Source organism: Trifolium pratense, linkage group LG6, assembly GCF_020283565.1.
Source record: "Trifolium pratense cultivar HEN17-A07 linkage group LG6, ARS_RC_1.1, whole genome shotgun sequence".
Lineage (NCBI taxonomy): Eukaryota > Viridiplantae > Streptophyta > Magnoliopsida > Fabales > Fabaceae > Trifolium > Trifolium pratense.
In genome coordinates this window covers 40,671,243-40,684,200 of record NC_060064.1, presented here as the reverse complement: position 1 = coordinate 40,684,200, position 12,958 = coordinate 40,671,243, and the positions used below count along the sequence as shown (strand labels likewise).

Sequence of the window (12,958 nt, the reverse complement as noted above, 5' to 3'; positions counted from 1 at the left end):
GAACACAAGGCATAGTATGTCATCCTTGTCTAGTTCAATATTGGGCCCATAGACATATCTCCCGTTATGTAGGAGGGACAAATTCCATCTAGGTCACTCATGTCCCTCAGCATGATTCGTGGGATACCCATCAATCATCTTTATAATTATCCAGTTACGGATAACGTTTGAATGACAACAAGGTATTACACTCCTGCATCTAGGGTACATAGTGGTTTCAGGTCGAAGGGTGGAATACACCTTTTATCACTATGAGAAAACTTATGACATTTCATAACACTCTATGTAGTATTCTCATGGTGGGTCAATCCGATATAAAGTTACCCTTAACATTTATATCTATGTGTAGACTTGATAACTCATTATCCATGATCAGTGAGATATGATCATCAGTCTACCAACATAATAGTCTTTATGCTTTATCGTTATCCCATTTCACAATAAAACTTGACTATGGATATGTTTAAGAATAGTGTTCTTATATTTAATGGAATCTCACGATTAAGTCATACTTAACGTTCCATAAGTGAACTGACTATTCTAGGGACTTTATCATTTTATCATATATAAAATAAATAAAGAAAAGCCTTTTATTTGATAAGTAAATTATTCAATACATCTATTATTCAATTATAAGTAATTGGCCTCTAGGGCTTACACCAACAGAGGAAAGTTCTAGACCACAGAACGCCATCGTCGTAGTACACGACCGGTAGAACCCCAGCTCGCGATGGGATGTTCACACCCCGAGGAGGAAAGCTTAACAACAGCCCCTCTCCTCGTTACTAGTTTGGATAAACATCTCCAAACACTTAGAATGGTTCCCCGCACCATCTAAGCTCGACATCAATGGTACCAGCTATCATAACGATGACCACCGTCCGAACACACACTAGCGCGAAGATACGAATAGCTCGGCGTATAGAATGTTTGGAAAATTGCTTAAGTTAAAAACCTCGAGCTTGGTCGAGAACAAACAAAGGCATCGAGCATACAGGTCGTCACAACGAAAAGATAATCGAAGCACGAACCTAAAAATATCGAGCATGCAAAACGTTCGATTCGACATTCGGAGGAAATTAAAATATCGCCACATAAAACCTAAATCTAAATAAATACAAAGATAAAGGTAAAAAAAGACGAGCAAATAAATAAAAGTGCTGAGATATAAAAGACCACGAGGGGCCATAATTGTCAAATACATCATAAGGGCGAACAGAGCGCCCAAACAAAAGAAAGAATAATAAATTACACTTCATCATCAGGAGGGGTGACGATAGCTCCATCACGCACCACCTTATCCTCATCCATACCCTCCAAGGTCAAATCTTTATCAGCATTTAAAAGTTTTAACTGCTCCACGGCATTGGTGAACTGGGAACTCGCAGCATCAATCATACTATCATTCAGCTCCATAATCGTCTGCACCAGACGGGCTCGCGAGAAAGCAGCATAAACACCAGCCGGGTCCACAACCTTCTCCTCCTCACCAACAATCTCGGGAACCACCTGCCTGCTATGCTCCTCCAGTTTCAGTTCCAGCCCGCGAATTTGACCCTCCAATTCCTCCACCCTCACCAAGGAAGCATCCCTCTCTTTGGTGACCTCCTCCAGCTTGGCCTGAGCAGACTTCAAAGACTCCTGCACCTCCAGCTGCAGAGCATACTGCTTCTGGTACTCGGTAAAGGCAGTCTGGCTCGAACTCAGCTGCGAAGATACCTCTTTCAACCTCGCCAAAGCAGCGTCCCTTTCCTGAAGGTAATGACATTCCCGACCATTCAGGAAAGTCACCATCTCCAGAAGCTTGAACACCGACACTGACTGCTTGGCGATCTCTGCTCTAATCGCAGTTGGTCCCAGGGAGGAAAGAATGCCGGTGTCGGGCTCGGAAATAGAAATCTCCGTCTGATCATCAAAAATTGGATCGTGTGCATAAATAGGAGGAAAAACAAACTGAGCTGCTGGTTTGCCGGGCTGTAGCCTGTGGAGACCCGACGATGAATTCAAAAAATCGTCAACATCGTCTATCCTGCGATGCTAACGGGAGGAATTTGTATCATCCATCTCCTCTTCACGGGCGCGCTTCTCCGCCACCGTTTCAACAATCTCAAGGGAGGGACTGGGGTTTTGCCGAATCGAAGAGCTGGCAGGCATTGAGTGGGAACCCCCGGCAGCCTCCAAGACCTTTTTCTTAGCATTCTTGGCTTGACGAAGTCTTGCCTGGGCGCTCGACATTTCAACTGCGCAAACAAAAAAGGAGAAAACAATCAGCAAAGTAAACCAAATGGAAAACTAAAACAAAATAACAAAGCATAAAATACGAGCATACGGAAAAAAGCGGCCACATCCCCATCGGTTTTACAGGCCAACAGCCTCTTGGTGTCAATTAACTTCGGAACCTTTTTCAGGCGACCCGCCTCATCTCGGATAAGATTACCGTTGCTATCCTCCAAGGAAACCTGGGGAAAAGAGCCCACGTAATCCTCCAACCTCTTATAATCTGCCACCTCCTCTGGGCTCAGGTCGGTTTTCTTAATGGTCAAATCCCGGGGAAGGAGGTCATAGTGACTCTTATTCTAGTAAAAGGAGAAGCTCCCATAGTCCACCTCCACTGCTGCACCGCTCGGATCCCTGACTATCTCCCCGTTTGCGTCCTTCCTAGGTCCTCGATAGCAAACACGCTTCCATCCCTCCACACTAATGGGACGAACAGCATAATACCTCTCCTTGAAACCCCGGATTGAATCCTCATACATCCGGAAAAAGCTCTTCCTCTACCGAAAGGACACCCATCCGAACCTACTACCTTCCATCACCTCGCCACTTTTGGATGCCTTCCCTTTGACTTTTTCGCCCTTGGGACACGAGCGTTGGAGGAAAAAGGCATGGAAAAACAATTTTAGGGTGGGGGCAATGTTCAGGAACTTGCACGTCACTTGGAAAGCCTGCAGAAAGGCCATTGAGTTCGGGTGAAGCTGCGATGGGGTCACCCTCAAGTACCGGAATACGGCAACTTCGAGGTCGTTAAAAGGCAAACAATACCCCATATGCTCGAAGATTATTTGGTATACCGGGATCGTTAAGAGACGTTGGGATCCTCAACCTCATAAAACATCTCCTTATGACCGCCGGTACACCCAGAAAAAATAGAAGGCGTCTCTCGAGCCTCATTTGCCACCCACGAAATATCTACGGGCAAACGTGGTGAGCCCTCATCTGGTCTGGGTTGGTCGCCCTCCATTGGATACCTGAAAGCAGAGGAAGGAAATGTGAATTCGACATTCGCAACATCAAATCCACCCTTCCACCGCCAAATCAAGTGAAAGGGCGTGGATAATAACGAGCGCGTGGTCGTCCACACGCCACGATCGCAAAACAATGACGAAAGGGGGAAATCTACTCGAAAACCCTAAATACGAGCGCATGAAAACCCAGAAAAAGGGTACACTAACAGCCTAAAAGCTTCCTAGACGCTGCGCCCATCATACTTGAAACTACGACTAATCACACTAGTCTAAACAGTTTAGATCACTAAACTACCTATTTTTAGGGCACTAACCACTCCCAAACGACTCTCCTAACCACCATACCAAAGCAAAAAGCTAAACTTCCAAACAATCATTCAAACCAGAGATAGAGAAGTTTGAAAAGACTTACTTGATCGATGGAAAGAACGAAGCTTCAATGAAAAAGGCGAAAGGAAGAACACGCCGGGAATCGCCTGGAACTTGTGAAGTGTAAAGTTGGAAGATGGAGAGAGCAAGGGAGCAAGAGATGTTTGATAAGAAACTGTAAAGTTTCGCAAAATGTCTCCTTTCTCATATATATAGGCAAACGCGACCGTACACGCCAAATCACGCCACCCCTCATCTGGAACGTCGCTTTGATCCAACGGGTTTGATGGGAAGACGATCCAACGATCCAGGAACACTCTCGCGAAAAACCAAAAGGCGCGAAAATCCAACGGCCCTGATGAGGCCTCGAAGTTCAGAACATTTCAAATAGCCACTCGAGTGCTATTTGAATAGCTTCCACACGTGGCACAAGGAAACGAAACGACTCGTCCCTTCAAGTCACTTCCACCTGCACGCAAATCTCGCGAAAACCAACACGCGAGGATTTCGGAGGATAGCGTCCAACACGGCTTCCCGAAATTTTGGGCGCCAATCTATCCGAGATTTTCGGCAGAACCAAGGGGATCTCTTACGATACCTACGGAATTGGTAAACGCCCGGAACTAAATCATCGCTCGGTAAACTAGACCGCAGAAATCGACATGCTCGTAATAAAATAAACAGTTCGACGTTCGTGAATTTCGAAAGAAAAAGACTAAACGCAACCAAAGCTTTATTATTATTATTATAAAAGGGCGGAGAGCCAAAGTACAAATTAAGAAACAAGGGTACAAAGGGAGCGAGCATCTACTGCTCGTTATCCGAATCAACCTCCACTACAACTACAAAGGAAGCATTTATAAGAAAAACTTGCCTCTTTTCAAGAAAGCCCAATACCTTCGTTAAACGGCCCACAATAAGTGAATGGGCGGTTGCAATTCCCAAAGACTGACTAGTTTGACGTGAACAAGCTTCGGAATTGACTGCCTTGGAAAATAGCATTGATTCCCCTGAAAACCTTGACTATCGACCAAGCGGATCATAGGAGTTATCACTCAAAAAATTCCTCGAAGAATCGAGCAAACGCTCCGCCCACTGAAGGGCCGTTTTCCCTCGTATAGCATCAGATGGTGTAGCTCCAAAGTTATTATCCTCAGTTAAGAGCATAACAACTTGGGGGGCTCCTGTTCTGGGCCGAGCTTAGAAGCTCGGAACACAAGTCAACGAGCTTGTGTAGTCGAGATGACCCCTATTCGCCGGACACACCATAAACGCTCGGGATACCAACGGCTACTTCTCCATGGCTTCTGTAACGTCAAACCACCGGAATGATGAGCATTAACTGCTCATCAAGGCTCCTTAGCCGTTTTTCGGCAGCCACTTGATGGCCATAAATGCCATCTAGGGCCTTGGCCCTGCGCTGGGAGGCTATATATACGTGAACATATTTCACTTCCAAGGTACGCATATTCTTAGCAAGAAAACCTTCACATACACAAACTGACTTGAGCGTCGGAGTGCCTGCAGGTACACAACCCCCCTCCGCTTCAACAGGGGCTTCACCGTCATCAACGCCGGCGCGGTCGCACACTTCTGATCAGACTCGATCAGGTGGTAATATGATGTTTGGTCGTAAGTTATGTAAATTTAGAATTTGAACTGAATGATCAATTTATTTTTAATTGAAGTTCATTAATTATGTGAGTCTATATATTAGTTATTAATGTTATCCGACCAGATGCTTTAATGTGTTGTTAGAATTATATGGGTTTCAAGTCGAATCTTGGCTGTGTTCACCTCTAGTTTTAAATCAAGCTGACCTTTTAGGCTGTTATTACAACTTTGTTTTCTCCGTTAACTTCATTCGTTAATTGTCGCATTGCTCTCATTTCTTCACAACAACTAGAATAAAATCTTATGATTCTGATCATTTAGATATGTGCTTAATCTCTCAATTATTAATCTTCAACAATATAAAAAATTGACATGCTTTTAATTGTATTAGTAGGTAAATTTTAATATGGACCACTTCATCAAGTGGTCAATGATGGACCATTCATAAATAACATTATAACGAATACGATAGATCATCCATACAAAAATTTAGAAAAATTGAAAATCATTTGATATGTTATTGAGACACATCAAGATTAAAGGTTTATTAAATAACGTAAATCTTGATGGGTCTCAATAACATATCAAATGATTTTCAAAAAAATTTCAAAAATTTATGGATGATATATACGATATAAACTTTCAATCCAACTATGAATTTCGTAAAATTCATATTCGGTAGGTCACTTATCCACGGTGGACCACTTGTGAACCGTAACATTAGCAAGCATTAGTATATAGGTAGATTGATTATTGCTGACCATTTTGTTTGGATGAATAGTTAATAGTATGATGGACATTATACACTCAAAACGGAATCAATTATATTTTTTATTAAGGGAATCAATTCAAAATTTCAAATCATACAATATACTAATTTATCCAATCAATAATAATAATAATTTACTCAAAAAAAATTAATAATGTTATGAACTATTTCTAGAGAATAATAAGAATAGAGAAGAAGAGATGAATGAGAGAAAGAGAAGAGAGAATAGACTCTTGTATTGTTCTATTCAAGGTGTGTCTTTTACATTGTGAGATAGTCATATATATAGGAGATTACATGGGCCAAGAATATGGGCCTAGACTAATGGACATCCACATCTATATTATTCATAACACTCCCCCTTGGATGTCCATCGATGATATGCCTCATTAAAACCTTACTATTAAAAACTCAGTGGGAAAAATCATAGTGAAGGAAAAAGAGTACAACATCCTTTGTGTGTGGACTGCCTCGTTAAAAACCTTACCAGGAAAACCCAGTGGGACAAAACCACGGTGAAGGGAAAAAGAGTGCAGAACATATTTATATCTCCCCCTCATAAAGACAATTATTATACATAAGATGAAAAAATCAAATAATCTTCTGTACTAGCTGCTCCAAAGTTTTACTAAAAGTTGACTCTATAGAAAAATCTGTCATATCTTCTTTATTATACTCTTCTCTAAATTAGCACTGCGTCTGATATTATCTTCATGTTGAGTTGTTGCAGGAACCTTCATTTTGTAATAAATCAACGAATTTCTTGTATGTGTTGAATTACAATCCTCAACAAAAACATCTTCTCAACTTGCTTGATGTAGTGCTAAAATCTTCACATGATTGGATGATATTGTTGTTTCTTTAAAGTATAAATAATTGTATGTTTTGCTTTACTTCAATATTTTGGTTGGATGAATAGACAAAAATAAAATACTACGAAATTATAGCAAATATATTAGTGTGCTTAATTGAATTAAGATATGGTACTTCAGGACCAATTCAAATTGTTCATCATTTTCTTGAGGCATGACACATCAAATGACATTGCAACCATTTTTAGTATACAACAAATTAGATTTGTCAATGTCAAACTATTTTAACACTTTTGCTATATAATCTTATTTAATAGGACAATATAATGGGCCAGAGGAATGGGCCAATGCTTAATGGGCATCCACCAAATTATTCATAACACTCCCTCTTTGATGTCCATCGAGGATATATGTCTCGTTAAAACCTTACTAGAGAAAACTTATTGGGAAAAAATCACATAAATAAATATCATATTGAAACAAATGAAGGACATCTTGTATCTTTATCTTACGTCAACATTTGCCTCTAGTTTGGGGTATACTTATATATATATTTGTGCAATTGAAGCACACGTTCTTGTAAACCGGAAGTTTACAAATCATAATAAGTTTGTAATTGGCAAGATCAGTTGGGTCATCTCTGATCTATTATGATGCGAAAATTTTCTATGGATATGTATTGAATGGCCAGAAGTTCATTCAATCTAATATTTTTTTGTGTATTACTAGCTCACAAAGAAAATTGATAAATTAAGAAAACGAGCGTCTCTTATTTTTTAGAATATATATAAGGTGATATTTGTAAATCAATACACCGATCATGTGGACCGATTAGATTTCTAAAATTTGAATTGATGCATCAACCAAATGGTCACATGTATGTTTGTTATAAACTCACAACCAGAAGTTTGGGAGATTATTTTTAATTAGAGATCATTTCATATATATTATTCTAGAAAGTATTTGATAAATATCATATGTTAATTGAAATTTATACCGAACATCTTGTGAAATATGTTCATACAAACAAAAAATAATGGACCTGAAGATCCATTCTAAGTTATAGTTGGGAACACTCAAACATGTATGTTGAGATATTGAATAGCATCATGCCAACAAATTATTATATACATAAGCTCTCCCCTAATTTATTTGAATTTTAGTTTATAAACATATTTTCCCATATAAATATTTTTGGATGTGTTGGGTACGCCTCAATTGCTCCAATATAATGCATTTTGATGACAGTCGATTATTTGAGTATTTTTATTTATTATTTTATAGTATTTTAGTTATTTTTAGTAGTAATTCATGGTCAAAGAGAAAATTATTTGAAGAAATTGATATAGCAAGATATTTGAAGACAAAAGCCACAAGAAAAAAGACTGAGAGAAAAATGAAAGCCCAAAGTTTTGAAGAAGAAATATGACTGAACCTTCTGTTTTTCTCGCGTCCTTGGCAAGCATGACATCAGCGTGACATTAGCATATAATTCACAGGGACATTGTTTGGTCTTTCTTTTGGTGATTGGTGACACGTCACTAAAAACAAATGCATAGGCACATATGATTCACCCTTTCTTGGAGGATATAAATACAACAAACTATTATCGGAGGACTTATCACTTTGCAGAGAGAGAAAGTTACGATCTAGGAGAAATACAAATTGAGGGTTTCGCCGTCGCGGTCTTCATTGGTTTCATTGGTTATTCATGTATAATTTTCTTAACTCTTTTGTTATGTCAATTATTATTATGAGTAACTAATCTCATTAGATTAGGAATTATAGATGATTCTCTTTGAAGCTATCTGAGCCATGTAACTACGTGTTCTAGTTTATTCAATGAAAACTTATAATTATTCAGTTAATCTCGTGTTTATTGCTTTTCGTTAATTGATCACTTTCGAATTTGTTTTAAGTTATAAATCACTATTTACCCTAGGATTTAGACTGGAACTAGATTAATTGTTTGTCAATCGTAATTGCTATAGGAATATAGAATTAATTGGCATGATTGTTAATATAACGTTCGTTAAAGCTTTTGATAATATTAGTTTCGCCTAAGGAATTAGGGTACTTTATTAGATAAATGGGATCGATGAGCCAAGGAATTGGACTCGGTCTATTTTGTTATATTGTCGTAATTATAAGAATTTCATTGTTGAGGGCTAGAACCTAGAGTACCAGATAGGGACAAAGAGAGGATTCAAAATAATTCCTAATCGTCTTTCTCTAATAAAAGTTCACGTTTCAATTTTCTTGCGATTTTAATTATTGTCATTGTTACTACAATTCAATCTGAAAACCCCCCTTTGCAATTTATTTATTAATCCTAATTTAATTTAATTGTTAAGTTGAAAATAAGAACAATCCCTGTGGAAACGAATCTTATAAATTTTATTACTTAGCGACGAATTTAGTTCACTTGCTAAAATTGTCATCAAGTTTTTGGCGCCGTTGCCGGGGATTGTTGATTAATTTCAACAAGGCAATTTCGTTTTATTTAGGATTTACTTATTTTTAGTTTTTTTTAAAAAATAAAATAAAAAAAAATCATACTTTATTTATTCATATTGAACAGTGCTATTGAGGTATTTTATTGTTGTTTATGCGAGGTAAAAAAGTTGCAACAGAGCTTCTTTTTGATTCTGAAATCGAGAAGACTGTAAAGGCGAACAGGAAAGCAGTACGGTTAGCACGGTTAGCTGAGCGAGAGCTGGCTGAAGTATCAAAAGGAATTCCTTCAGACACAGGTTCTCAGTTTGAAGAAGAAGGCACGATGGTCGATGACCCACCACCGCCGCCTAGGCGTACCATGGGAGACTATTGTCGCAGAACAGATGCAGGACAAATTTCTATGGGGTTCCAACCGGCGAATCCTGTGACATTTGACATCAAGAATATAGTTCTCACCGGGCTAAGGGATAAACAATTTGATGGAAGTGCAATCAGAGATCCATGGGAGCATCTGGAACGCTTTTATGAGACATGTACTATGTGTCGCCCTGAAGGTTACACTGATAGTCAAATTAAACTCAGGTTGTTTGGGTTTACTTTGATGGGAAGAGCAAAAGACTGGTTGCAGTGTATTCCGAGTGGTACCATAAACACTTGGAAATAGCTCGAAGATAAATTTTTGGAGCGTTATTTTACTAATGATATGTTAGCTGCAAAGTCTTTAGCAGAGGCAAATGCTAGTCAGGTTCAAGAAGTCAAATGTGATTTTTGCCACGGGCCAAACGCTAATGGAATGTGTTCACCTGAAGCTGAAGAAGTTAATTATGCCAGAGGATATCAGAAAAATAACCCTTATTCCAACACATATAACCCAGGTTGGAAAGATCACCCTGATTTGCAGTGGGGTAATCAAGGTAATTTTTCTCAAGGGAACTCTCAAAATCCACCATCTAGAAAATCATCTCCCTTGGAAGAAACAATTAATAAGTTCATGCAGATGACTCAGAGTAACTTCGAAGCCATGAGAGCCAGTCAAGAAACATCTAACAGAAATCATGAAGCTTCCATCCGAAATCTTGAAACACAAATTGGGCAAATATCAAAACAGGTGGCTGCTCAGTCTAATGGGGGTTTTGCTGGAAACACGTTGGACAATCCAAGGAATGAGAGTTGTAATGCCATTGGGTTGAGAAGTAGAGTGGTACCATCGGTAATAAGTAAAAAGAGTGAGAAAATAAAAGAGTCTGAAGTAGAGAAAAAGAGTGAAACTGAGGGAGAAGTAGAAAAAGAGGGTGGAGTCGGAAAAAATGAGAGACTAGAGGAAGAAAAAGTGAGAATGGGAATAAGGGAAACACTGAGGGGGAAGTCGAAAAGATAGAAAAATTAATTGATGCAGATTCGATTCTTAGAAAAACCAAAGCCCAACTTCTCAAGGAACATGAGAAAAAGCAGGTAATTCCTTCTTATGTGAAGCTTCCATATCCTCACCTTAAGAAAGGAAAAAAAAAAAAAGGGCAATTCAAAAGGTTTGTAGAGGTGTTAAAAAATTTGCAAATTAATGTTCCCTTCAATGAAGCTTTGGAGCAGATGCCGATATATGCCAAGTTTATGAAAGATCTCTTGTCAGGTAAGAGGAAGCTTAGGGATGACGAGAATGTTGCCTTGTCTGAGGAGTGTAGTGCAATTTTGCAAAGGAAGCTTCCCCCGAAGTTGAAAGACCCTGGGAGTTTCACTATTCCGTGTTCAATTGGTAAGGTAAAAATTGAAAGAGCTCTTTGTGATTTAGGAGCTAGTATTAATTTGATGCCGCTATCCATGGTAAGGAAGCTTGATTGCGGGGAACCTAAGCCAACAAAAATGACTCTGACATTGGCTGATCGCTCCATCACGTATCCCTATGGAGTTCTTGAAGACGTGTTGGTAAAAGTTAATGATTTATTTTTTCCAGCCGATTTTGTTATACTTGATATGAATGAAGATTCAGAAATCCCCTTATTGTTGGGAAGACCATTCTTGGCTACCGGTAGAGCGTTGATAGATGTGGAGTTAGGTGAGCTAATGTTGAGGTTTCAAAATGAACAAAGTGACTTTTAATGTATTTGAGTCTATGCGTCATCAGAATGAAAACCCTCAATGTTACCGGGTTGGTGTAGTTGAAGAGTTAGAGGAGGAAATTGCTCAAGATGAGCCACCAATTAGATCAATTGAGCAAGTTAATGTTCTTGTTGAAGAAAACAAAAAGAAGGGAGGAAGTATGAAACAGATGAAAGCTCCTATTGAAACTCCAAAAACACCTCTGAAAAAGAAAAGAAAAAAATGGAGGAACAAGTTGGAGAGGTTTAGGAAACTGACACTTGAAAATTTGGTCTTTGTTTCTAAAAAGGATGATATATGCACCAAGAAGGAAGAAACCAAGGTTGGAATAACTATCAAGTATACACCCTAACATTGGTGGGTAGATCGTCAAGCTCGGGACGTTAAACACGCGCTTGATGGGAGGCAACCCATCCGGTATGTTTTATTTCAGTCTTTATTTTTAGTTAAAAAAAAAAAGAGGTAGTATTAGTAATGTTGTCTGCTGACAATCCCGTATGTTTCATCCTTATGTTACTTGTTTATTATCAAGTTTAATATTTTTATGTCTTTTCAGAATTGTCAGTGTGTTAATACCTTAATTTGCATGATGAAAATCTCTTAGACTTGCACATAAAAGAATATCTGACGTTTGATTGCTCAAGAAGTGCAATGGTTCAAGAGACAAAGAGACGAGTAGGAAAGATGGAGTTTTTGCACGGTGTACTGGTTCAACTTTCAGATACCTCAGCTGGTGAGCATATTGAGCCAAATAAATTCCACGGTATACTATTTCTTTCGCATCTTATGAGTGTATCCATGCTTTGTATATTTTCTAAAACTTGCGACTATTCTCTATTGTTGATTGGTTTTACATTTACACACATAGAGGCACATTTGTTGGTACTCTGGGCCTTTTAAAGCTACCCTGTTTATTATTTATCCGTTGCTAAACCATTTTGAGCCTAAAAAAAAATCCCTTTTCTTTCGGTGACATACCAAATTATAAGCTTTTTAGACCTGGAATTTTTTATCTGTTTGCCCTCCTTGGAGTTAGGTAGAAGCTTTAAATTTTCTTGTCATGGCAACATTTTAAGTTTAGGGTTGCTTTTGGAATTAGCAACATCTTAAGTTTGGGGTAGGGGTACTAGAGAACTTGAAGAAAAAACAAAAAAAAAAGAAAAGAGAGAGAATAATAGAGACTCACAAAAATAATAGAGTTTCTTTATAAAAAAAATAAATAAATAAATAAAGAGCCATTAAGCATGAAATATATTGGCATCTTCAAAAAGAAATAAAAAAAAATTGAAGGATAAGTTCTCTAAGTACCTAATTAACAATGAATTGAGTCCCGATAATGGTAATTTTGTAACAAGGAATAGTAGTGGATACCTAACTCCAATTTAGCCTACTTTTCCAAAAATTATCCCACCATTTACCCAAGCCAAATTATAACCCTCAAGACCTCAAAAAAATGTGTGCGATGTATTTACTTTGATTGACGTTCAGAATTTTTTCAAGCTTATGGTAAAATAGCATTTGCATGTTGATGGAGTGAATACCCTCTCAAAAATTGAGTGAATTGGTGAGTGAGAGATAAGGTTGAACTTTGTACATTG

At 38.4% G+C, this 12,958-nt stretch overlaps 1 protein-coding gene across 1 annotated transcript; it reads left to right on the top strand.

The window, feature by feature from the left end:
* The first annotated feature begins 10,853 nt into the window (after nt 1–10,853).
* LOC123892271 lies at nt 10,854–11,360 on the top strand. Its single transcript, XM_045942074.1, has one exon. The coding sequence runs from the start codon at nt 10,854–10,856 to the stop codon at nt 11,358–11,360; it is 507 nt and encodes a 168-aa protein (XP_045798030.1).
* Nucleotides 11,361–12,958: the final 1,598 nt, after the last annotated feature.